General features: G+C 44.4%; 3 protein-coding genes across 6 annotated transcripts in view; 1 reads left to right on the forward strand and 2 right to left on the reverse strand.

The window, feature by feature from the left end:
- The window catches only part of TMCO4 (transmembrane and coiled-coil domains 4), a 32,820-nt gene extending 28,037 nt beyond the window's left edge, over positions 1-4,783 (reverse strand). Inside the window, exons 1-3 of one of the 2 annotated variants that reach the window (XR_014185751.1) lie at positions 4,686-4,783; positions 1,269-1,432; positions 730-904 (exon numbers count right to left, since the gene is read on the reverse strand). Coding sequence is in view for 1 of the 2 variants with exons in the window: in XM_082069549.1 (XP_081925675.1) it covers positions 730-904; positions 1,269-1,426 (333 nt within the window). In the remaining variant the exon portion in view is untranslated. The remainder of the gene's footprint in view (positions 1-729; positions 905-1,268; positions 1,433-4,685) is intronic. The other variant, XM_082069549.1, reaches the window with a different exon arrangement.
- A 75-nt stretch (positions 4,784-4,858) lies between these two features.
- On the forward strand, positions 4,859-20,888 carry OTUD3 (OTU deubiquitinase 3). 3 transcript variants are annotated; one of them, XM_082069554.1, is made up of 9 exons: positions 4,859-4,980; positions 6,765-6,814; positions 13,898-14,046; positions 14,743-14,855; positions 17,824-17,946; positions 18,644-18,769; positions 19,361-19,457; positions 19,741-19,922; positions 20,253-20,888. In XM_082069554.1, the coding sequence occupies exons 2-9, from the start codon at positions 6,789-6,791 to the stop codon at positions 20,427-20,429; spliced, it is 993 nt and encodes a 330-aa protein (XP_081925680.1). In that variant the 5' UTR covers positions 4,859-4,980; positions 6,765-6,788; the 3' UTR covers positions 20,430-20,888. The 3 variants fall into 3 exon arrangements, with proteins under 3 accessions (XP_081925680.1, XP_081925679.1, XP_081925678.1); XM_082069553.1 differs by lacking the exon at positions 4,859-4,980 and adding an exon at positions 5,082-5,217; XM_082069552.1 differs by lacking the exons at positions 4,859-4,980; positions 6,765-6,814 and adding an exon at positions 12,969-13,154.
- Positions 9,482-10,399, reverse strand: RNF186 (ring finger protein 186; the record flags this gene model as incomplete). Its single annotated transcript, XM_082070024.1, has 1 exon — positions 9,482-10,399. The coding sequence occupies one exon, from the start codon at positions 10,397-10,399 to the stop codon at positions 9,482-9,484; it is 918 nt and encodes a 305-aa protein (XP_081926150.1).
- Positions 20,889-25,677: the final 4,789 nt, after the last annotated feature.

Below are 25,677 nucleotides of genomic sequence, written 5' to 3' on the forward strand. Positions count from 1 at the left end.
GGACATCTCGCTATTTCCTTGTGTGCAGCAGACAGCACGGGGCGCGAGGTGACAGCGGCCGCGTTACATGTGGCATCAGCAGCAGCCAACCATGCTCTTCGCCCTGCCTAACGTGGGCCTGGATGAGGAGATATCGTCCCCAGATGAGGCTCTGTGGTGAAGGTGAACGCCACCCAAATGCTTTGCCTCTTATCTTTACATCAGCTCTTACATCAGAACATTATGGAGTAGTCACAGTCTCATTCTCAGCAAAAGAAAATAGTCACGATAACTTATTTCCTCCCAGCCAAAGCTGACTCTGGAAAAAAGACTTTGCAAATGATGCTCTTTGGAGCATGTGTGTTTTGTATTACAGGATGGTGAAGAGGTTTGGAAACAAATGAAAAACAGGTCTATAGTGTTCAGTGTTTCACTGTAGAACACAGATATGAATCAAAACCACTGCAATAATAACTCGAAGTAAAAAGTTTGACCATCCTCTGTTCTGTAGAGTAACAGCATCAAAGACATAAAATGATAATTCAACAGAGAGTAATTGTGCCTCATGTTCATCGCTTCCACGAGCTGTTAATGGATAGAGAGACTGCCAGTCACTCACACAGCTGCTCAGAAGTATATGCATATCAGAAATATTGATTTTACTTCCTTGACTGTACAAACAGAACTTCAGTTGCAAACAGGTATGACAAGTCTCTTGCAAACAACAGCGAGGGGAGCACAGGAACTTACTTGGGTAATGACAACTGGATTTTCTTTCAAGATGGGATCCTTCAGCAAAATCTGGGCAAAAGTTTCTGTGCCCTCGCCTCCTAAGCCACTAGCAAATGCTGCCATGGCAGGTAAGACAGCTTCGGGCAGGTCCAGCCATTTCACAAAGCCCTCAATAAATTCTGTCCTGAAGGAGCTGGAAGGCAACAGTAGCGGTTAAAGCTCTGTTAATGGGTATTTTTGCAAACTTTGAGTGATCCTTGGTTTCAAATATTTATCTGTGGCTGTTCACACAAAAATCAAAGCATTGTAAGACATCAGACCTTGCTTCCATACATGCTCCAAAGTCTGCAGAATTAAGGGATGCGATTTGTGCCAAAGTATAAAAATCTTAAATCCATAAGATAAAAAAGTCAGTGCACTTAAGAAAACACTTAATTTCAAAAGGATCTTCCACTCCTCGACCTTCAGAAGACCCCACACAGTCTGATACCGGCTCTGCCTGCGCTGCTACCCAAAAGCCACCTCCTTTGCTCACCCCTTGCCAGCCCGTATCATACCTTTGCTCTTTTTCAGGGAAGAGCTGTGCCAGAGATATCCCGCACAGCGCCGCGTAAGCAAATCTTCCTGGTTCGCCCAGCTGCTGGCCCAGGAGCACACATGGTTCCTTTTCACCCTCCTGTTCAGCTGAAGTTTTCCACTTCTCTTCCGCAGCCATTTTCACCTGCAAGTTGAAAGAGGAAAAAGAAGAAAAAACAAAAAAGACAAGCAGTTGGAAACCAGGAAGCAAGGAGACAAATTTCCTTTGCTTTTTCACTGTCACACTTGCTGTCACTATTAAGTCAAGTCTGTCAAGGTCCAGCTTGTGCATCCCCCGCTAACGTGGTGCTGTGACCAAAGAAGACAACGGACTTTCTGTTCCCCAGTTCTCAAAATTTTGGCACAGAATTAGCCAGCAATACTTCACACAGCAAAAGGAAAAGTCCCCTCCGAGATGCAAAGAGGCTGGGCTCCGCTCAGGCGTATCATTCATGTTTACCGCAAAAATAACGTGTACAATAAAAGCTCTGCACCTGGTGCAGGGACCAGTAGGGCTGCCTGGGAAATAATTTGCCTCCCTCATCCTCAGTCCAAATTGCTCCTCTGTTCGTTTTGCTGACGGCGCTAAGAAAGTCGAGTCCAGCTGCAGCCTCCGACGAGGCCTTTTAATGCCTCCCATGGCCATCACTTTGCTTATAACATTCTCTCCTCTATATAACCTGCTGCTGCTTTTTTTCCCCAAATAGAAGATCCCTGCAGCACACGGACCTTGAGCTGGGCCAAAATATTATTTTTTAGAGCGCAGACATGCGCATTTCCAACTGAACAGCTTACAACAGCTCCCTGGAGCTCTCCTCACGATACAGGTGGCTAACGGAGGTGACTGAAATCAGGCAGACATGACGACAGCTCATTTCACAATTAAACAGGGCTAACGATCTGCTCCAAAGCTCCCTCACATCCCCTGAAATGTCTACTGACTTCACCAAGATTCAATCAGTTTCTAAGGGGCCCAAATCACCTATTTCATTATATAATTCCTATTTAAATGTTTCCTTTCTTCTGAACCCTGTAGAAAGCGGCTAAAAAGGAATTAGAAGCCCATAGAGAATCTCAGAGGATGCAGACACCATTTATGGCATAGTTTTGGAGTCCTGGAAGAAAGAAATGCAGCACAGGAGCAGCTCTTTTTAAAAGAGATTTTATTATCCACATGCTGTCTGTCACGGTCTCCCAGGACAGGCGTCTGTCTTGCCTTCTCGCTCAGGAATTTATGCAAGGGGCATGCAGATTCCTCAAGGCTCATGCTATTTTAACTGCTGCTGTACAGACGCAAGGAAAATCCATCACTCGAGGGCTGATGGTTATTGTCGCTCACACCTCTCTCCCTCCCAATAGCATCTCGGTGCGTTTCCATGGAAACATCACACTCCAGCAACACGGGAGCACAAAGTCCGCAGGAATAAACTTATTTCCGTACCAACCAGAGAAGGGAAGGGCAAGATTATGCTTCCCCGGGGAGGGCGGGTACCAACCTCAGCAGCGTTTATGCCGCTGTGCAGGTGGCGTGAGACTTGTCTTCGTGCTTTCCAGGACTTCCCTACAAAAAAGGAGCTCCAAACCCCTCAGTTCAACCCCAAAATCCATTTAGCATCACTCGCTACACTCTCATCTTCCTAAAGCATCCAGGCTCACAGACCAATTTGCCCAGAAATAACCTAACGCTTCAAGTTTCAATAAATTTACAATGACTTGGCGTGTCTGCTCGCCTCTGGACACAGATTTATTAGCTTATTACGGGAATAAAATTGAAAATTATATTGAAAATAAAATTCCCTTCCCTGCTGGGATAGATTTATTGATTTGTTAACACAAAAGGCTCATATGAAAAGTGAAGGAGCTAAAAAGGAATCAGAAATGGTACAACTATTTAATCTTGTTTCCCAGTAACATAAAAAATGTGACCAATTATGGAGTGACACCATAGTGGCTTCTTGCATGCAACTTTATTGCCATCATGCACAAATACTTCATAGTCCTGTGCCTTCCTGAGAAAGCTTCTGAAATAGTTTTCTTTGCTAAAAGGTGCTCTGATCCGTACACTTGACGTGCATCCTTCAATACAGCTTTCTATTTCTTCATAAATATCTGGGATAAAACGGGCTTCGATTTTCAGACACGCAGCATAAAAAATGGCAACATGTGATTTAGTAAACAAAATCTGGGCCAAGAAGTTTTGCCATTAAATCCAAGATGAGGGAATTGAGAGCTAGAAATATATCCTGAAAGTTGTTTACAGCTTGTGGCACTGGAATTCATGGCTCTGTCTCAAACAATGGGATTCAGCAGCCAATAGTATTGCCATAAGCTGAACCATCACTTGAAAGAGATATTTTTTTATCACTTCCAGCGCTCACTTTTCACACAAACCCTTTGTTTTCTGGAGAGGTGGTGTCTTTTATACAGCAGCTCCCACAATCCTATTTGGAAAGGGGAAAGATAATCCTTTTGTGGATCTAAGGCTGTACAATCTGCATGCGTTCCTTACTGCTAGAAATATAAAGATGCTGGTATGACAAAAGTGACCAAAACACCAATATGTCTATCTCAGAGACTCTCAAAAGTTAACGAGGTGTCTCATTAAGTTCAGAGAGGTGGTTGTAAGTAATTATTAGATGGAGCTGGCCAAAAAATCCCTTAGCAAGGACATTGGGGGACAGTGTGGCTGAATTACGGTTGAGCATCACACACTGTGACTGCAGAAACATTTTGCAGATAAATTTTCTTGGGGGCTTGCGTGGGGCTCCGCATGTTCTTACATCCTGGGAGCGCCACGGCCTTTGCTTTTAATCCCTTGATATGAACACGGAACGCAATTAATTCAGTCCCGGATAAAATCCCTTATTGCCACAAGAACATGCAATACTGGCAGGCACTGCAGAGACGTGTGCTAAATGTAAAACACATCAGAGACTGAGGGGACGGGGAAAACTAGAAGCTGAAGCAGCTGCAGAAGTGAGCGGGTTTGATTCGGTTAATCCAGATGCTGGTAGCAGAAGCGATGTCAGTTCACAGAAGGTGGGAAAAGCTGTGGAGAGAGATGAGACCAGCAGAGAGCAGGAAAAACATGAAGGAAACACCTCAGCTGGGGAAGCTGTGAGGAAAGACATCTCCAGAACTGCTGATTTTCACTTGTATCGCACGTCCCTTGTGTTTGAGACCTCTGCTGCTAGAATACAGGCTTTTTTTTTTTTTTTTTTGACAGAAAGTGGCACTTTCGACAACCGCTGAGGACACCAGCTTGGGGAACGCCGACATCGCCCTCTCCTCAGGGAACAGCCTGAGGAGAACGTCTCGCCCGCTCGCCCCCTCCGCCCGCGGAGCTGCACCCCAGCCGTGCCCAGCCCCTCTCCCCCCAGCCCCCGCCCGGACCCGACCTGTTGCCGGTCGGGCCTCGCACAGAGCAGCCGCGCTCCTTCCGCCGCCGCCGCCCGCCCCTTCCCTTCCCTTCCCGTCCTGCCCGCCGCCACTACGCAATCGGCGTACGGCCCGCGCGCTGCGCTGGGCGCTCTTGGGCTCCCCTACGCGATCGGCGTAGCGAGGTGCGTAACTTGCGGAACGCGGAGCCGCTGAGGTGATGGCGGGGGCAGGCGGGCAACCCCGGGCCGGCCCTTACTCGGCTCCCGGCCCCTTCACCGCCGTGGTGGTGGGTCCGTCTCCACCACGAGATGGGTATAGTTGCTCTTTCCACTTTTCCCACCTTCATCTGCCATCGTGGGCCTTGTTCCCCGCGTTGGTGGCTCACTCAGTGTTAAGGCCCACCTGGGCCCCAGCCAGTTTTGAGGCTCTTCTTTCCTGAGGGAGCTTCTCCCTCCCCGAGGGAGGGTCGGAGAGGTAGGGACGTGCATTTGGTGAAGATGCTCTCAGGTTGCTGCCTCAAGACTTCTTTGCCACCTCCACGCAGGACAGGTTGGTGTCTCTGAGGAAAATTAAAGCATCTGTGGTGTCTTGGGTGGGGTCCCAAAGTTATATGAACAGAAGCTGAAGTATATGTGTGTGTATGTGTATATATATATATATATATGTAATATATATATGCACTCATCAGGCAAATATGAGGGCTGTGTATGTGTTGCTTCTGATAGCAGGGACGTAACTGGCACAGGCAGCTTGGGAGGATTCACTCCACTGTGGTTAATTAACCTTGCTAATTCCTAAGGCTTTGGATTTGGCTCAACTATTGGAGCATAAGGCTTTTGCATTATGTTTTGGGGGTTTTAAGAAATGCATTTGCTCTGAGAGCAGTCTCAGGGTGGAACCTCAAATTCAGTGCATAGTAAATTTTGGAGAAAACATTTATTTTCTGGAGAAGGAGAGTTGTTTTTCTATATGATTGCATTTCACAAAAACAAAACTAATTTTGGTTCCTTGGTAGCTTGGATAAACGATTTATACTTTAAAATGTGCTATTTGGGACTTCGTTATAAATCAGTTTTTTAAAAATCCAGGTACCAGTATTGTTTAAAAGCAAATACCATGCCCTGGTTGCTTGTTAATATTACACCCCCTTGGGTTTACTCACACAAGTACTCATGTTACATGTATGAATTTTAAGCAGCATCATATAGTCATTAAATGTGACACTGAAGTTCAGAAGGCTCTGTTAGTCCTGGTTAGGGTGCAGAAGGTGTCTGCTTTACCTGTGACTTCAGTAACTGCACAACACAATGGACAAGTCACGACTGGTTCACAATAGGCGGGGAATCACCTGGACACAAATCTGTGCTTTCAGACCCAAATCTGCAAATTAGTTTCTGGTAGATTTGACAGTTCGGTGTTTGAGGACCTAGAGTTCTCTTTGTACAGAATCCGAGTGATGAGGAAGTGTGAAATGTGTTGTTAATATTTATTCCGTGTTTATTTTTGCCTGTATCTGCGTGATAATGCAGAAGAGCTGTTAACAGTGGACCAAAACATAAGTTGAGTGGAATGACAATTAGGAGTGTGTTTTACCAGATGTTGTAAACTTGGAATCTTATTGTATAGTTTAATAGTAATCAAAGCCAGTACAATTATGGATATTTTAAAGTTCTGTAGATATAGTGAGACATATATGCAACAGTAATTTAGAACACCTACATTCAGATTTTTTCCGGCACACTCTTATATAAGTAACTCGTGACTGGGGTGGTTGATGAGAAGCCTGAAAAGGGACTGGGATTGGGAAAGTTGTGGCTTTGGGAGGGGTCCTGTGGGCAGGGGACAGAGTGGAAGCACAGCATGATAAAAAAAAGAACCTGGCTAAAGTAAATGCGTTGTTAAACAAAACACCTTGGAAGTCTCTGGTCCAGGATTCCATCTATACAGACTATAATCCTTAAATATTGCTGGTGGGTTTTATCATGCTCTTAATGTCTCGATGGGATTCTGTCTCTGTAAATCACTGTTCTCTGATATTTACTGAGTTTGAATGTTACTGCTGGGCCCGTTTCTCATTATGACCCTCTCTCTTTCAGCCTCCAACATGTCACCTCATCACTATGAAGCTGGGAGCTGGCTACATAAGGTAAGCAGGGCAAGTTAATGTGGAGCTGAAACTTTCTTCCTCAAAACCCTGGCGTGAGTTACAAATGAGTACAAGCAAATCCTTCACGTTTTGGAATAGGAATACAACTTTGTTGGCCTTTTCTCCATAAACCTAATTGCTCCTTCGGAGGATTGCATTGTCATTGAGCCTTATCTTGTCAGATGAGAATCAGCAGCTGTTATAAAGATATCGGCTTCTAGGGCCTAATGACTCCCACCAACATCCATGAACTCTGAATCAGCAGATTGTTCAACATTTCAGTTGAACTGCCGAACGCAGGTTTGGAAGCTGCTGATACAAAGCGGTGCGGGTGGAGACGTGGGCTTGCAGGGCTGATAATCTTACCATCTGGATCCATAGGGGTTTATTCGGAGGGCCAGTCTCTCACTGGTGATGGCACAGCATGCCTGCTTCTTTCCCACTGGTGCGTGCTGCCTTGAGGAGGCCCTTTTCTGTTGACCATTTTTGTGATAATTGATGTAATAAAATTGGATGCACCCTTTTGGAGAGGCAGAGTGATGGGTTACAACCCAATTTTTCCTGTTCACGTTGATTCTCTGGTTTAATTTGGTCACATCCACATGCTGACAAGCCCACATGGGCTGGCCAGGCTCCATTGTGAGTGATACTGCAGACAAAGGATGCTGCGTTTAAAATCTTCATTACATTTCTCGACTGCTGATAGCAAACAGATACTGGGTACGACTTCTACACCCTTCTGGAGTTGGAGGTGTTGGGTATTGTGTTTGGTCTCTTCTCCTCTTAGGCAAAATTCCCCAAGTTTAATTTTTTTTTTTTTTTTTTTTAATTTGGATTGTTTTATGGCTCTAATCCTGTTCATCTTTGTCATCTTATCTTTAGGACAGTCTGTTTCTTCCTTACTATCTGATCGTTTGAATGAGATCAGTGTTCTGCAGCAATTAGCACGCGATTAGTTATCTACTAGATATCTACCCTGATGCCTTCATGCACGCTAGATTCAGGCCAATATTTATATATTTGTTACGCACCTTCACCGTACCAGTCACTCATTGGTGCTAGTGAAGGGAACTTGACAGGAAAATTGTCTATGAGCTGAAAGACTTGGCGAGAGTTTCTGGAATTATTTCCAGTCCAGCTGAATATCTGGTCTGGTCTTCTTGTATTTGGAATAATACAGTATTTGGGTTTAAAACTACATGTCTTCTACCAATTGCAAAGTTTTTTTCTGTTTGGTTATTAGCAAATGTTACTACATATGTACTTTGCAATAGGCCAGTTGCTGTCCAAATATGTGAGGGGGAAAAAAAAAGGCCTTTATTTCCCTTGAAGCTTCGTGTTCTTAGGCAGAAAATAGGCCTGTTTTTCCTAAGACTCCAGGAGGACAGCAGCTCCTTACCCTCTTAGTCTAATCTGTTTTATCTGCTGGTGAGACACTGTGTGTATTTATACACTGAGCAACTGGAGTACTTTAGTTTTCTTTCTTATCGAACACAAATATTTATCACAGGCCTGATCCAAGGTCTGCTGAGATCCATGGTGCTCTTAAAAATGTACCTTAACTAGACCAATCTCCCAGTTTTTTTCCAATTTAGTTTTAGTTGGGTTATAGGATATTTTCATAGCAACTAAGTATTTTTTTTTTAATCAAGGAAAAAGCCCAACATGGTGCTTTGATTTCAGGAAACTGGAAGTTTCCTTTCAGTCAGAAAACTGTGAAATGTTTTGACATTAGTTGTCAGTGAGGAATTGAAACACAGAAATCAATGAGCAATTAACATTATTCAACTTTAATGGACATATTGCATATAAAAATATCACATGTAGTGTGGCATAGCGATGGACAGATTTCAGTTTAGGAGGAGAATTATGGGGCATCTCCAAAGGCAATATCATACTTAACATAGAGAGGGCAAGAAGGGAGGTGATGTGGGTAGCCAGAAAAGGGCATTTAGGTGTGAGGAACTATCTCTGTACTAAATAACACAGGGAATTTGGGAGTGTCATGAGTTTTTGAGAGCCTTGCCATTTGCAAGCCACAGACTTGAGATTAGGAGTGTTGATATTGCCTCTCCCTCTCTAGTTTTGTGGGCACCAGGTGGCACAAACTGATGTCTCCTTGTCCCAGCCCCACCTTCCTGTCTCTCCCAACAACCATTTGGGCAGTGATAGAGATTAAATTGATAATCTGGGTTACAACTCCTCTTTTTCACTGAGACTAGGCACCCAGTCGCTGGTTTAGCAGTTGTGTTTCCACACATTGTCACCAAAAAAAGTGTATGTGTGTTAAGCAAGTTGGAAAACACAACCTCAGGTAGGGATTTTCACAGGACATCATCTGTCAGTTGTTTGAGATAACGTTCTGCAGTACTAATCAGGGGATGACACAAACAAGAACAACATGACGAAAGCAAACCAACAAAATTATTAGTCTGGGATAAAAAAATTGTGTGGAAAAGCTACAATTTATATCTTGTCAATATCAACACATAAATATTTTACGGATGAAATTTAACACCACTGTGCATTGCCATTGCGCCAGCTTAGCCCCCTGTTGGATTTATTACAGAAACGATTGCTTTCAAAGTCCAATAACTGACTAGCCATGTGCCTGACATGCAGTTTTGCAGGCAGGACCGGTCCATTATCACGCACGTTAAACCGTTTTCAGGCAATAGCAGCGATGTGGGTCTCCTTCTGGCTGGAGGCAAGCAAGTCCCTCTTACACCACCAGTAGAATTTTGGAGTGCAGCAAAGCACCATAGACAGGACCAACCCCAAAATGAGCATGAGACAAATTACCCATTTTATCAGCCCCGAGTATATAAACGGGAGGATGAGGATGGTGAGGATCACCACGAGCAGCAGGAGCAGCACAAGTCTCTGGATAGCCAGTCTGTTGTCTGCTGGAACGTTTTCAGCTCTGTATAAAGTGTCTTGGCTGCTGTGAGTCCAGCTGTTGCTGTCCAGCCCTATGGCAGAGACATGCACCTCTGCATTTGAATCGGGGTTTTCCAAGTGCTCCGTGATATCTTCTTTGTTTTGAAGTGTACGGATGAGCCCTCCTGACACAGACGTGGCTTTTCGGCATAGGGGGCAGGTGATGATCCAGGTGTTTTCTTCTTTCCTGAGGATCAGCTTGAGGCAGACGGCGCAGAAGGCGTGCTGGCAGTCCAGGAGCTTTGGGACTCTGTAGATGTTGTACTTGTTGAAGCAGATCAGGCAGTCCATATCGATAGAGGTAGTGGTTGGACACTGCTGATTCATGTCCACACTGCACTCTTCGGGAGAGTTTGAGTTTGTTAGCATAACGAGAGGCTTGGGGTTTGCACAGTCTCCTTCCAAAATTGCTGTCTTAAAGGCAACAGGACTGTCTTGCTCTGTGCCTGAAGGTCTCTCCATTTCTTTACTACGTTCCGCAGTGAGTTCCAGCCTCTTCACATCTGTAGCGTTTTCTGCTGAGGCTTCTGCTCTGCTCATTTCTGCAGCATGTTCTGCAATGGGCGCAGGACTGTCCTTTTCAGCCTGCGCTGCTCCCGGAGCCATTGATCCATTTAAATCCAGCTTGTCAGTGGATTTCTCCATGGAGATAAACCTCAGTGCAGTTTGTCTTCCCTTAGCTGAAGGCTTTGCTGAGTTTCTGGCTCCTTTTATAAGTTGCTTTATTCCTCTTGTATGCATGATTGATTAGCGACAGCTTTAAGCATGTTGAGCTCTTACAATACGATGTTTTTATGAGATAGGGACCTGAGTTAATGATCAACTTCATGGCCAGGACATTTTACAACAGCTGATAATATCCCCAAGCAATTCCTGTCCAGAAGCAGATCTCATGGCGTTAACAGACTGCAGCTTTGGCCACTGTGCTAGCCAGACACTACCGTTACTACTAAATTAGTACTTTATTTGTTAAAAGCAGTTTCATCGGTCTCTAACCACTGCTTTGCTGGACAGCGGCAGATTCAGGGGAATTATCTAGTAATTACATCGGTGTGCTGAATGCAGTACTTTGATTAGAGAGAGTGTGAGAACCACCAATTTTGCATGCTCTGGGTAGGGAGTCTGCTCTTGCTTTAGTAATACTATCCTAGAGCTGTTATCCTACAGCACAAAGTATAGAATGAGGTGGAGATTATTTATATTAAGTGTTGAATGTCCAATTATTATCAACTCTTTTATTGCAGGAGCATCCCTTTTGGTTTCAGTCACCAAAGGGCTTCAGGTGCGGACTGAAGCATGACTTAGGGTCTCACAGAGCCCATGGGGGAGATCTGGAAATTAAAAGCAAGGTTAGTGCCTTGGTAGGACCATCTTCTTGGGGTTTTTTTTGCATTCCCAGGACAACCTCATGCATTCAGGAATGCCCTTTTGTTACGTGGTTTGGTGAATATTCAGCTGAAAAAGGAAAAAAAAAAAAGCCTGAACAAAATCCCCCACTCTTAACTTCTCTCTGCCTTTTTATTTGAGGCATAAAATACAGATGGTTTCTCATTAAGAATCCTGTGGAAGGAAGGAAAGGTTGCTAATCCCAAAAAGCTCAGGTCAGCATTACTGGTAGAAGACACACAGTCTGTAGCCTCAAGTGCACCTGAACACTCACGCTGTCTGTGCTACCACGTACCCGTGCCTCCCTCCAGCAGAGGAGCAGCAGGAAAAAAAAATGAAACAACCACAATTCCGGAGGACACCGAGTTCAGGAAGAGTCTAATCTCATGAACTCGCTGGTGGGGAGGATGAGGTGAGAAGAGCTTGTTCTTCTTTGCTGAGAAACAGGAGGTTTGTTGTAAGCAAACTTCGGAAAAGTGTCTGGGCGTTCCTGCTGTATTTCTGCTGACGTGGCATGTGGCAGCGTTTGGTGGAGTTCTGGGTGACCCCACATTTTAGGAGCTCGAAGATCTTTCGGTTGCAAAAGTAGGACTCGAAGTGCAAGAATGTCTGGAAATGAGCTGGTGCACTGCAAGGCTCATTTGTGTTTAAAAACATGAGAATTTTCTATTGCATTGCACATACCTCTTTATTAGTAGCTTAACACGTAAAAAGAAAAGATCTGGGAAAGTAGAAGACGCATCTGCCATTTTTACAACACTTCAGAAATTTCAAATTTAATCTTTCAGTTCCCGTTTCCAAAATGGAACTGTCTTAAAATTTATGGATTCTTAATTATTAGAATAGGGTGAAACTGTCTGGCAGATGTTGGGAAGCTGGAACAGACACCCAAGAGGGTCAACTACACCCCTGTCTTAAAAACTTTACAACGTGCCTCCATGTGTGTTTGTTAGCTCTTCTTGCAGCAGGTGACTGTTGGGTGCCTTCTGACGGTACGTGATGGAAATTCGGAGCTGGTTGGGGTGTGGTTGGTTTTGCTACAGCAGCGTGTGGTTTCTTTGCTCTGTTTTTATTGCTTGTATTGAGTCTGTTTGTTGTTGTCCTCCATTGATTAAATTTTCCTCCAAGTGTCACAGGACCTGCCCTGATTTTGCCGTAGATTTGTCCTTCATGTTGCAACCATTGATCGCTGGCTCACATAGCCCTTTAACGCCGCTTAGGCTAATTGCTGCTTCATTAATCATTTGCAGTCAGTTCATATACTCATCCTGTTTTCCTACTTTCAGTATGTTTGCACAAGAAAATGTGTTTCTATGGGCTTCTCCTGGGCTTGTTTATGGCAGGAAATGGATATAAAAGAGCAGTTGTGTCACTTCGGGGCAGAATCCTTGCTTGTCGTAGGGCTTTGAGCACAATAATAGTCAAAATATTGCCGATGGTCCCGTGAGCTTTTTCCTGTGCTCAAGCTCTGTTTCAGATTGTTGTGACAAGAGGAACTGAAAAAAAAAAAAGGTGACTTCAAAATTCTCTTGATTCCCTTGTTAGCGTAACTGTGTTCTCGTGGTGCCACCTCGCGGGTAGTCAATCTGCTCCCCTCTTCCTTTGATCCCTAAAGCCCTCCGCTTCCCCCAGCAAAGGGCCTTTGATCCCTAAAGCCCTCTGCACCCCCTGCCTCATTTTCCCTCCTGGGACACCTTCATCTCGCCTCCCTCCTCCTCCTCCTCTTGGAGGACTCCCCACGCCGTGCCTGGGGTAGAGCGGCCACGCTGGCGCCGCTCTTGCTCCGCTCTCGATGGTCACGGAAGGAATGCCGTTGTGCGCAGGCGCGCTCTGCGTCCCGCAGGATGTCCCGCAAGCAGGCGGCCAGGGCCCGGCAGGGCCCCGGAGCCGGGAAGAGGCGGCAGCCCCGGCAACCCCCCGCCAGAGCGGCTCCGGACCCCGATGCAGGCGGCGGGGGCCTCGCCAGGCAGCTCCGGGCCCTCGGTCTCAAGCTGCGGGAGGTGCCGGGCGATGGGTGAGCGCTGCGATGGGTCTCGCCGGCACCCCTGGGGCTGACACTTCCACCGGCCTCCTGTCCCCGGGTCTCCTGTCCCCAGGGACTGGGGGCTTTCTCCTCCCCGGGGTGGTGGGGAGTCTGCGTTCCCGGGGCTGAGGGCTTTCCCCTGGGTATTGAGTGGGGCCAGTGCTCCGAAGGGATGGGGGCTTCCCCTCTGTACCCCACAGGGATCAAGCGATCTCGGCCCTGTGGTTGTGCAGGGCCGGTGTCCCCTGGGGCCGGGGGCTCTGCTGGCCCCAGGCCTGGTCCCCGTGTGGGCTGAGGGCGCCACTGGGCCGCTGAGTGAAGTGTAGGAGGGTCCGTAAGTATGAGGTGAAAAGGGCATTAGATGTGTCTGCTGAGAAATTGCTTGGAATATGATTGGTTTGTCATTTGCTGTGTTATTTGTCTCAGCGTCAGTTTAAGACAGTTTGGCCCAGTGTTCCTACTGCCCTTGACTCGTTGGAGTTGATGACATGTTCGCTCAAAACCTCATGTTCTTGCCAGCAATTATTCTGATAGTGACAGCTGTTCAAAGTACAAAGAATGGGTGCTATTTCATATTCATATCTTTGTTGAACTTCCTGGACAGAAAAAACACAGCTCTTTTTCTTTTCCTTTAGCACCATATACCTTCCACCGCTTTGCCACAGTCGTTTATATAGTGATGTATCTGTTAGCTCAGTTTCAGACACACTAACTTGTGGTTTCTCTCTGTGTAGCAACTGTTTGTTTCGGGCACTTGGTGACCAGCTCGAGGGTCACTCGCGGAACCACCTCAGACATCGCCAGGAAACGGTGGATTACATGATAAAGCAGCGAGAGGATTTTGAGCCTTTTGTGGAGGATGATGTGCCCTTTGACAAACATGGTACGGTCTCTGCAGGACGCTAATGGAAGTCGTTATTGTGTAATGTGATTAAATCTCACTTGAGCACCTTCCTACTAAACATTTCCTCCTGCCAGAACTGTGTTATGGCTCCTCTCTAGTTTTCAGAAACAGTGAATTTACATTTCTCTCTGTTATGTTTCTGTAGAAAGATGAGCTATTACACTTGTGTTATATTTGTCTTGGAAATTGATTAGTTTTAGGAGAAACTTGGAGAAGGAAAGAGGCAAAAAGAAAAAGGCAAGTAGTAAAAAATTGGTGTTTACAAAACGAACTTGCAAAAGTAGTCTGGCTCTCCTTGAACACTGGTGGGTGTGGAGTGGGTTTCTTTTTCTGCTTGGCACTTGGCCTTTGTTTTCATAGCTTCAGGGATGTGCCAAGTACTATGCAGTGATGCATTTAGTATGTGGCACTCTTCCTTCCGAGCTAATGCAGAGCTGACAGCCTTGCATAATCAATGGGTGTACTGCAGTTTTTGGAGGTTTCTGTGGTCGTTTAAAATGCATTAACTTCTGTCGCGGCCAAATTCTTGCCTCAGCAGTCACTGTCTCACAGTTGGGATTTCCTTTCCAGGATTTCTTGGGCTTGTGTTGAACTTTTGTTCCTCACTATCCCTCCAGTGCTTTTGGAAGTGTCAGAAATGAGGTTTCCAACTCTTCTGAATGTTTTTTTCTTTAGTTACCAATTTGGCAAAGCCCGGTACCTTTGCTGGCAACGATGCTATTGTGGCCTTTGCAAGGAACAATCAAATCAATGTGGTTATTCATCAGTTTAATACTCCACTGTGGCAGGTGAGAAACAAAACTTCTATATTTTGCCCTAATTTTTAGCTGGCGAATACAAATAGTGCTGAAACTTCCTGATGTATTAAAAGAGAAGTGTCAGCAGCCGCAGTTAGCTTGGTGTGGTGTTGCTGCACTTGCTTTTTCAGCCTTGAAGGAAAACACTCTGGATTTTAGCTAGGAGGGGATGAAAGAAAACAATGCTTGAAAGATAAGTATGAGGAGACAGAGCAGCATGTTTTGATTTGGTTTTAAGCTACTGGTTTCATTGATACGTTTTTTTTTTTGTCTTCTGAAGATCGAACTACATATTAGGTGGGTTTTCTCACATGAATTTGAGCCAGGCCTAAGGAAACCTGTATGATAAGGTGCAGAAATATGGAAGTGAAGGTATAGCAAGGCAATCCCTGCGGTGTATGGGAGTGAAGCTCCATCAGTTCTGCATGGAATTTGGAATGAGAAGTTTTCTGACGGTTGGAGAAATGGGTTTCTGCACTGGGCAGAAGAGGGAAGAATTTTTAAAACCTTAAGGTGCTGTTTAATTAGCTTCTGGAAAGGACCATGTGTCTGGTTTCCTCTGACAGCAGGGCACTGGAACAATTAATCCATCAAGTCTCTTCTGCTCTCTTTTTTGTTGTTTTTCGGTGAAAAGTCCACACTGGAAGGGGTCCACCCTCGATCTCTGCCTGTTCATTAAGCAAGTGAGAACCTGTGTTGAAGGCAGGGTTGTTTCTGGCCCCAATTTACAGGAAGAACCAATGAAGTATATAGATTAAACAGGGCAATAAAGATAAAAGACCAGATGAGAGCTCTCAGTGGTGTCTTAAATACATTTGAAACAGTGTCAGGTGGATTCCTGAACTCAAACAAGTTTAAACTCTTATTTATATGGCAGCCATGGGCGGTAAGACAGCTAACCTACATATTGTTGTTTTTTAAAGCATACCTGACAATTACACAAATGAATGCTTGACCCGTGAGGGTTAACAGAGGTAACAACCCTGCAGGAGAGTTCATGGGAGTGCTGTTTGTGTTTTGAACTGGATACTCACCTCCGTGTACTTATCCCTTATCGATATTTCATATATCCTCTAAAAACTTTAAACTCTTTTTTTTTTCCCCATTCATTGACCTTTCCAGGGTTGTAAATACAGAGTTTGTGGTGAGGTTCTGCTTTGCCTGAGTGTGGTATTATCAGTGAAAGGCTCCTGAGAATCGCATAAGTAAAAAGCTGTTAATAGGAGGAGTCTCCTGCCCGCACAGAGGAGACATCAGGGTGTCAAATAATGTAGAGGACCACAATATGGTGACAATGTTAGCAAGTTGTTAGACTTAACTAACCCAGAACACTTTTTTCTTAATTTTCTATGCATCTACATACTTTTTTTTTTTTTTATCCTGCTCTCTGCTTTGGAGCCCCAGCAGAACTTTAGATTAGATTCCAAAAAAGCAGATGGTGTGAATATCTCCTTTGGTCTCAACTCTAAAGCAGATGGTGAGTTACCCTTTAATTTTAAGAGAACCATTTGTATACGCTGCAGCTGAGCTGGAACAGCATGAGCAGAAATGTTCAGGACCTTCAGCTCTTTCTCAAGCTCTGGCCTAGGCAGCAGCTCTTTGGAGCTTGACTTTTTAGGGCTTTAAACACCCTTTTCCTTTTTTGATAGTGACTCTAAACGTAGAGCTTCAAGTTAGGTCAGATATGTGGGTTATTTTATTGGCTTCTTTGATAACTGCTTACCTTTTTTCAGTGTTTTTGCCTTTTTTGATCTGCAGCTGTCTTACATTTCTAGTGTATTATGGAAAGATCACGCAAAAAGAGGCTTCACAACTGAGAGCTAAATTGCTTGATTTTCATAATGATTATTCAAGAGCTTTGGGATTTCTTAGATACCTATGTAGGCTCTGGCAGAGGAGAAATGTCAATAATACATCTTATTGAGATCCAACATGTTGAATAACTTAATAGGATAAACAAGTGTTGAGTTGGAACTCAAAGGTGAACAAGTGTAAAGTAGATGAATGGAGAATATCTGTTGTGAAATCCGTGCAGCACAAACTGCAGACGTGTTTGAAAGGTGACTTGGTGTAAATTCTGTAAGTTGGCGTAAGCTGATTTGAAGACGTAAAAGGATTGGGAAATTCTGGAGCCCTAAAGCAAGCATTTCTTGTTGCTTGCTTGCTGACATCTTCTCCTGGAAAGCTGTCAGATCTTTGAACTCTGGCTTGACAGGTAAGCAAAGGAGATCTGCAAATGCAGTGTGATTGTCTGCATTCTTCACAAGAGCTGGAATGCTGTGTAGCTTTTAGCTAATAGCTTGAGACACCAATGATCAGGGTAGGAGTTGTTCTTGCATCAGTAGAGATAATACTCAGAGCAGGAATTTTCTACAGAAACTGGTGTACGTGGTGCTGACAAAGCAAAAGAACATTTGGTTGTTAACAGTGCTCCTGAACAGGGTTAATACATTTTCATTATTGGGCTTTATTTGTATTAGTCTTTCTTTTAAAAACAAAACACATCCACTTAGCACGCTAACTGTTAAAACAGCATCTTGTCTGACTGCAGGACAAAACTTACCGTGGGTGACAGTTTCCACTGTGGTCATAACTTGAACTGACTCTTTTCCTTGTGTTTGAAGTAGAAAAGGTGTTGTACACTGAATGGGAGCTGTCACTGAGACTGTGTCTGGGAAGATGATCAGGAAACTCGTAACTCTTGTACAAAGTTTAGAGAATAGTTCTGAGCTTTCCACTGAAATATTTTGTTTGTTAGGATGTAACTGAGCCAGCGTTGTGTATCTGGGCACATCTGGATCGTTAGGTCAGCTCTTCCTGCTTAAAGATGCTTCAGGAGCTACGTACTTTGCTTCCGATCACAGTGTTTATCACTGCTTCAAGAAAACATAATATTTTGAAAAATAAGATGCTGAAGTTGATTCCAAATCCTCATTTGGGATTTTTTCCTTTCATTTAGGTTCAGGGCACAGACAAAACCAATGCGAGGGAGCTGCATATTGCGTATCGGTACGGAGAGCACTACGACAGCGTGAGGAGAATCAGTGACGATTCTGAAGCTCCGGCGTATCTTCAGATGGAGGTGGGTGATGACGGGTGACCTGAGCCAGCTGTGGGTGATAAATAAAACATGAATGTTACTGCTTGATTTCCTTTCTCATTTATATTGAGACTGAGAAAAGAATTTGGTCCCTGTTTCATTCTGGGGATCGAAAAGCCCCTGGAGTCATTGTGAGGAGTGCTGCCTCTTCTCCTGAGATGGACAGTGAAGTGTTTGAATTACCAGGCTGAAAATCAATCCCAGATCTGATGCTGTAGATGCCTTGAAGCAACCCCACCTGAATTACGTACTCATGCACCTCAAGTGCAAAAATAAAGGGAGGAAAGAGAGAGAAATTAAACAGCTGGGTACAACAGCCATCTTCATATATCACTTTTTCATTTTAAGGACTAAGCTGTGCTTTCCTGGAGGTTCTCTGCACACAACTGTATAATCTGTGGCATTGTAGAATAGATTAATAGTTCATTTCAAAAGCCAGTGATTTTTCGTTGGTATTGATGATCCTGTAGTATGTGAGTGTTTGCTCAGTAGTGTACAGGTCATGGGAAACGCTGTCAGTGATGATGGAAGTTGCCCAGTTTCTAAGATGCTTTGACACAGGATATTTCTGACAAAGTGTGCCATAATTATTAAATTTCTGATGATGTCAGTTTTTTTACTGTAGATGATGAAATTGTTATATGTTTGTGTGATCTGCTGGGCTTTGCTTTTCTTGCAGATGTTTTGCAAAAATGATTTGAATTCTAATAAGGAGGAGGAAGTGAAGCCTCAAAAGGGTAACTCTGAAAATGAGGTTGAAGATGAAGATGCTGTACAAAAAGTGTGTAAAGCAAGTGGATGTTCGGTAAGTATTGAGTAGCCCTTTTGTGCTTCATGTTCAGACCTTAATACATGGAAGTAGCCTTGGTAAAAATTCTAAAAAATATTCATCCTGGATAATTTCAGTACCACAGCCATAAATAAGGCTGCATTTCACCCTAGACTCAACGCTTAAACGCAGATGAAATACGTAATCTGTGTGGACGGCTAATAATTGTGGAAGGTTTGTTTTCCAGTCTATCAGAAAAAATTACTTTGAAACAACTTTTGAAAGCTAAAATCCTTTGAGGCTGGCTGTAGCTGAACATCCCAAATGATTATTTAATCTGGATCTTAGCTGTTGTCACTGGATTGCTTATGTGGTTGCTGCTTGCATGGCATAAATGCAGAGAACAGAAGGGGTCAAAAGTGAAACAGTTACACTGAAACAGCGTATTCCTTTCTCCTGATATCTTCAGGATGTTAAGATGTTCTCCCTCACCTTTTTCAGAACTGGAACACAGGCTGATTGAAAGGTCAAAAGCAGACAGCAGTTAGTGATGCATGTGGCTGTTAAATGAACGTATGTCAGTGATTTGAACTGTCTTCAGTGTTATCTTTCTCCTCTTGTGGACAGGACACTGATTTAGTAAGTCAGATTCTGGAAGAGGAAGGCTACAATATAGAATCTGCAATATTTGCTGTCTTGCAAGTGAAAGAATTGGAAAAAATCAGTAAGTACACAGAATTTGTCACCTGGTGCTTCGTAATAACGCTGTCTGACGTTCGTGTTCCCTGTAAACAGCAGTTCAGCAGGGACGGTGGCGGTCGAAGTTTGCTGTTCGCTGTGCTGCCACCTCAGCCTTTCTGTGCTCAGGAAGGTTATTAGTGAGGGCAAATACCATCTGATTGCCAAAAAAGATACACTGTTCCAGAAACTCTAGAAGAAGAAATTGGCCGACAGTGAGACAACTTCTGGGTAGAGTGTGTCTGAGCAAAACCTCTGTCGTTTGGTAGGTACTGAGGAGCAGCGCGATCCCCAGAGCAAAGAGCAGAATTCGTGTAGCAGAACTCTGCGGGAAGCAAATGGAAGTGGTTCAAGAATCTCTGGAAATCGGAGCTTGCATCGAGGTGAAGCAAAAAACAGCAAAGGACAGGCTGGAGCCAGTGAAGAGAGTCGAGCTAGCAGAAACCCAAAGGTATGTGAAGGTGGTTTGGCTGTGATTTGAATGCCCTTTAACTACCAGGGGAATGCTTAGGGTTGCTTAATTGGCAGTTGTCTTCTCATTTGAATTAAAATACTGGCTTTTGTTGCTGCTACAGCCCGACTTCTCAGATACAAACATTTATTAGTGACATGTGGCACTCTTGCCAAAATGACACAAAATAAAGTCCTGATAAGTAGTTTGGAATAAACATTCCCTGGCAGCTGCTTTGATATCTATCTGCCTGTCTTCTTTCCAGTGTATTGTTTTTCCGAAACCGAGCAAAAAACGTTTATTTTCAGCTTTGTGTTTTCATCCTTTCAGGTATCTAAGAAACAAAAGAAGGAACAGCAGCGGCTGGAAAAGAAGAAGCGGCAGGAAGAAAGGCACCGACAAAAGGCCGTGGCCACCAAGAGTGACTGTGCAGATAGTGGCAGGACAGAGCAGGACTCGGACAACCCGGTCACCTTAGTGAAGGCCACGGCAGCTCTAAATATCTGACTGAATGTATTCTGAGTGAGAAAAGTAAATGAAACTGATGGAGACAAAATTCCCCTGAAGCAAATTTCCAAGCACTCATTGTTGTCTTAAAGATGGTTTCTGTGGAGATCTCTGAGCACACATGAACTTCCTGGTTCTGTGGTTATGGGACGAACAATTCTTCAGTAATTCTGCACCAGCCTGCGTGTGAGAAGAGCTGTTTGAACTTAACAAAAACTAGAGACTTGTTTTTGTAATTGTGGAGTTAGATGAAGGTGAGAAGCTTTTCCTCACACTGAGGTGTCAGATTTGCTGTGACGTCTCTTGATTTGCTTAGATGATTTTTTTTCTACAGCCACTTTTTACTTATGCTTGGAGGAGCTTTAGTTACCTTGTTATCAGGAAAAGCTGAACAGTTCTAAACTCAGGAACGTGTTTTATTTTTTTCTGTTGAAATTTAAATAAAGTAAGGGAACGGAATTCCAGAATCTTTTCCAAAGCTGTGTCAGCCAACACTGTATCAAACATGAGGTTCCTTTATTTTTCTTTTCCCATGCAAGAATGCAGTGAGAAGTTTTAATCCAACTAGAACTGCCTGTGTTGTCACACTGGGCTGTTTCAGGAGTGATTAATACATGAAGGGAGAATGGGATTGCTGTGTCCATGCTTGTTTCTTGCTTACATTTGAGATCTGCTGGCTAACTATCGAGACCTATTGAGCAAAAATAATAATACCAGCAGACTCCTGAGACTGCAGAGCAAATTAATCTGATTTGGTGAAGTCTAATGAAGCAGTAAAATGTGACATGAGCAGGCGTAGGCTTCTTCTGAGTGCTGTTATTTGGACATGGGGAATCTCATCTCCTTTGCCATACTCTGGAGCTTTTGGGCTACTCCAGAGCTTTAATCCAAGCCAGGAACTTGATAGTCATTAGTTTCCAAGTGAAATTAGTACAGCCAAAGGATCAAGAGTCCTGGGAACAAGCTTCCAAGGAGCAGTGATCACTGGGAACCCTGCCTACTTCACACATCATCCGTCAAGCTTTTTTCATCTTAAATTCCCCTTCGGTAAGGTCATGAAGTACCGTAGAATGTACAGCTGGAATCCTGTGATGCTTTCCTCTATAGGACTGGGAATTTGGACTGAAGTGTAAGAACTCTGGGACTTGGCCCTCGATTTATGGCTTGCAGTGTTTCAGCTTCACTCAGGTTTTTGGACATGTATCAAGCACTAACTTAAAGAAAGCACATGTGCACTTAGACGCGCAACAGATAACAGGAGACACCTCATCAGCCAGGGCAGAGACAGGGTAGATTTTTTGGAAGTAAGGAACAATGAGAAAAAAAATTGATCTTTGATGTTTCCAAATCAGCACAGAAATATAAATGGCTTTTTTAACTGAACTACCAAGATCTGAGCTAGTACTTCATGTTCTCTGCTACTGTTTATTGAGAGCATTTGAAGAATAAAAAGGAGCTCTGCTTGAAGTACTAGTGGTTTAGAACAGGTTTTAATGCTGGTGAAGAAGTTACTTTGATTTCTGTGATGAGCTTGGTGGAAATAAAATTTAATACAAAGCAGCTTTTATGCTTTATGGTGGGACAGAGTGTCTGGCGAGTGAAGCAGCGTGTGGAGTGCTGCTGTAAGTCCCGGTGGTAGGTGAATTCACAGTACTCTTAAAGTAAAAAATTACTTCGGTAAAATCCATTTTATGGCAACATTATCCTGTAATAATGTTACTTGCTCAAATTCTTTTTTCCCCAAACAGTCAGTATTACAGTACTGGAAAGAATGGTAAGTCACAGCTTCATGGGGAGAAAGCACCTGTCAGATTCTCTTTATTTTTGCCAGGATAACTACTTTGTACCTGCAAAACCATTTTGCATCCGAAGATGTTAAAACTTTATCTGTTTTCAAGTTTTTTTTTCCTTTAGCTGCTGAAATTTCTACCAGCCTTTACAATGTGTATTTTTTCTAGACAATCCATATGCAACATTCTTCAGGGAAACTCACTTCTACGCAGAGAATTTACTTTGTAAACAGGTCATGGATTTTTCTTGCAGAAGGATGAGAGGCGAGAAACAAAAAGAAGAGAAACATGATTCATAGCTCATGTTTACTCTTTGGTGGAGCTACCGATGCGGTCATGGGACAATAAGCACTGTGCATTCCCTTGGTATTTGGGGAGGATTACTGTTTTTTACGAGCTGCTCGCTCACATTTTGAGGGTCACAAGTGGGCAGAAGGTTGCGGGTGAGCTTTCGTGGCTGCTGGACCAGCAGGTCATAAAATCACAAAACCATTTGGGTTGGAAAAGACCCTCAAGATCATTGAGTCCGGCTGTTAACCCAACCCTGGCACTAACCATGTCCCTAAGAACCTGATCTACACATCCCTCTTGAAGGCAAGTATGTGGCAGGGCCATATAAAAAGCTGCTTTTCCTGCATCCCATCTATCACCATCATCTTCCCTAGATTTACTTTTTCCAGGTAAGGAGCCCAGTTGAACTGGAAGTTTTCAGCCTTTAGGCAGGTTTTGTTTGCTGTCCGTAAGCATTTCTTGGCCTTACGATGTGTAGCCCGGCTTTTCTGCCTGTGCTACTGTTTCTGTGGTACCTTGTTCCTCCTGGAGAGCTGGTTTTTAGATTATTTAACAAGTTTTTTTTTGATTATTTAACAAGTTCACCTCATCTGCAGTGCTTGAAGCAGCAGAAGTCACGTCATCCATGGTCTCCACATCTGCAGTACTCTTGGATTCCTTTTCTGTTGCATTTTGTTGAAATCACATTAAAAGTTTTCCTTTCTCCCTCTGGACTCTCTGCAGATTGCTTATTTCTGTTAACCAAACTCCCTTTTCCTGGATGTTCTGTGCAATAAAGGTTGCAAAGATGCGCCAACTGAACTGCGCGAGTGGAGTTGTGTGTACGGGGTGCGCTGTGGGTTAAAAGGCAAAACTCGGATTAATTTAATGATTTTGGACAACCTGAACCCTTCCTGGGGCTGCGATCTGGCTGTGGGGTGTGCACTCACCTGACAGCTTTCAAGAGTGTCAGAAACTGCAGAAATGGAGGGAAACTGTGTGAAGAGCAACCTGTGCTCCAGCTTTGTACAAAATGGAGATGGTTTGTGCTCGTGTTGAGCTGAGCACAAACCGCAGAGGGCAGCATCAGCTTCATCATTTTCCTCTCTGCTCTCTCATCCCAAAGCCCTCGAGCACCACCAGAAAACGAGTAAAAGAAGAAATTAGTGGTTTAGAGTTATAAAGACACCACGTTTACTGTAGGAAGCGTGAGGAAGGGGAACAAGTAGGGATGTTGCTCATGGTGAAGTGCTGAATGGAGTCAGGCAGGAGCCCTCAACGCTGAAGTGAAACTTGAAGAAAATCGCTTTAAAACACCTTTATTTTTGGACTCCCTGCTCCGAAGGTGTGCAAAAAACATTTCCAGTGGTTCCTCCATGGAGGCTGAGGTGTGGGGGCAGCTGGGCCTGCTCGTTAGGCCTAATTAGGATTGGGCGCAGCTGTGGAGAAGGATGAGGTGGCTGCAGGAGCTTTGGCCTGAGGAGACCTGCCTGAGGACCTGCTGGAGATGGGGTGCCAGGAACAGCCTCCCCAACCCCCTGAGAGCACCACCACCATGTTCCCCCACTGCTTTAGCGAGTATTATTGCTTAAATCGTCGTTAGGAGCAGGAAGGGGCTGTATTGTGGCCGAGCTCCCTGAAGGAGCCGGGTTTGGAGCTTGGGTTGGGGTGCAGCAGCCCCTTGCTGTTTCTGTTGATTTATTATTTTTTTTTCCCTCTGAAGTGCTTAAGATTTACTGGTTGGCTGCTCAAATGTCACTCCTGGTATATGTTTTTTAAGAAAAAGATGCAAAACTCGGTGTGTGCATAAATATTTACTTCAGAAAATCAGGTTGAAGCTCCATGTTGTCTCCTACCGCTCCCGCCATCAGTTCCCAAAATGTGAATACAATACCCAATGTGCTTTACAAATTACCTTTGAAAATTAATTTTTATTTGGAGGGATTACCTTGTTTTTACGATTTATTCAGTTGTGGGGAGCAGGTTGTTCATGTACACTGGCTTGAAGCCTGGCGGGCTCTGAGGAAAGGCAGCAGGTGCCTTTTCAGCACAGAGGGGCCATGTTGTGCCCCACCTGCCTGCTGGGAAGGCAAAAAACCTGCCCAATTTGGACCATTTCTGTCAGGTTTTGAGCTTGGTGTGTCTAGCAGGAGGGAGTTGAGCCCCTGCACAGAAAGTTGGGGTAATTTGTGTCAGATTTGTGGTAGGTTCTGGCTATTGTTTGAACGCGTTCTGCCACCCGCCTGTCACACTCGCAGCTCCGTCTTTCACACAAAATCCCAGATCCTGGAAGAATATTTGTTGGGATTGAGCAAGGCAAAGAATGTGAGAGTCAGGGGGTGTCTTTTGGGTCATTCCTGCTGTTGTACGCAGCCCCCACATTGAGTTTGGGGTGTCTGGGGTGGCGCTCTTACCTCAGCTGTGTTGAGCTACCTGGCAAAGAACCATGTGTGGCCCTGGAGGGATCGTTTAATTTCCTTTATCTATGTATGTATAATTATCTGCTTTGATCACAGGGAAGTGCTTTGTTTTGATCCACTCGCCCTGAAGCAGCAGTGAAGTTGTTGTAGCATTGCCGGGTCCCCATCCGAGAGGGGACGGTCACCTCAAACCCTCAATATTTGGCCTCTATAGGAGAGAATCTCTGATTAGGTAGGTGAAGGCAAACAATCATTTTAGCAGTTTTTTCCTGGCAGAGATTACCAGTGTTTTTGGGGAACCCCACCATGGGCAGGCATCAAAACAGGAGGAAACCCCCCCAGTGCTGAGAGGGGAAACTGAGGCAGGGAACAAGGATGCGACTTGTGTGGAAATCAGATGGTGAGGAAAGGGAACCCAGGTCAGGGCCTCAGCAAAATATCTTCCCCATTCTGGCATGTGCCATTTGCCTCATCAGCTCTCTAGGCTAATATAAATAAACTCTGGGACAACAGTGAGTTAATTAGCTGAACCAACGCTTGCCGTAATTCACAATTTTCAGAGTCTGCAGCCAGTTTTTATTACTGAGGAATAAGGTACATTTTTGTGCATTGAACTGGCTGAGCTTCCAGGTGAAAAACCCTCCACCTCAACTCCTCTACCAGTGGCAGTTTTGCTGTAGCCCTTCTCCAAATGAGAAATAAGAGATTCCCCTCAAGCCAAACGCATCCTGGGAGGATGTGGATTTTGTTTCTCTTTCGCTATATGCA

The sequence above is a fragment of the Streptopelia decaocto genome, assembly GCF_964273445.1.
Source record: "Streptopelia decaocto genome assembly, chromosome: 20".
NCBI lineage: Eukaryota > Metazoa > Chordata > Aves > Columbiformes > Columbidae > Streptopelia > Streptopelia decaocto.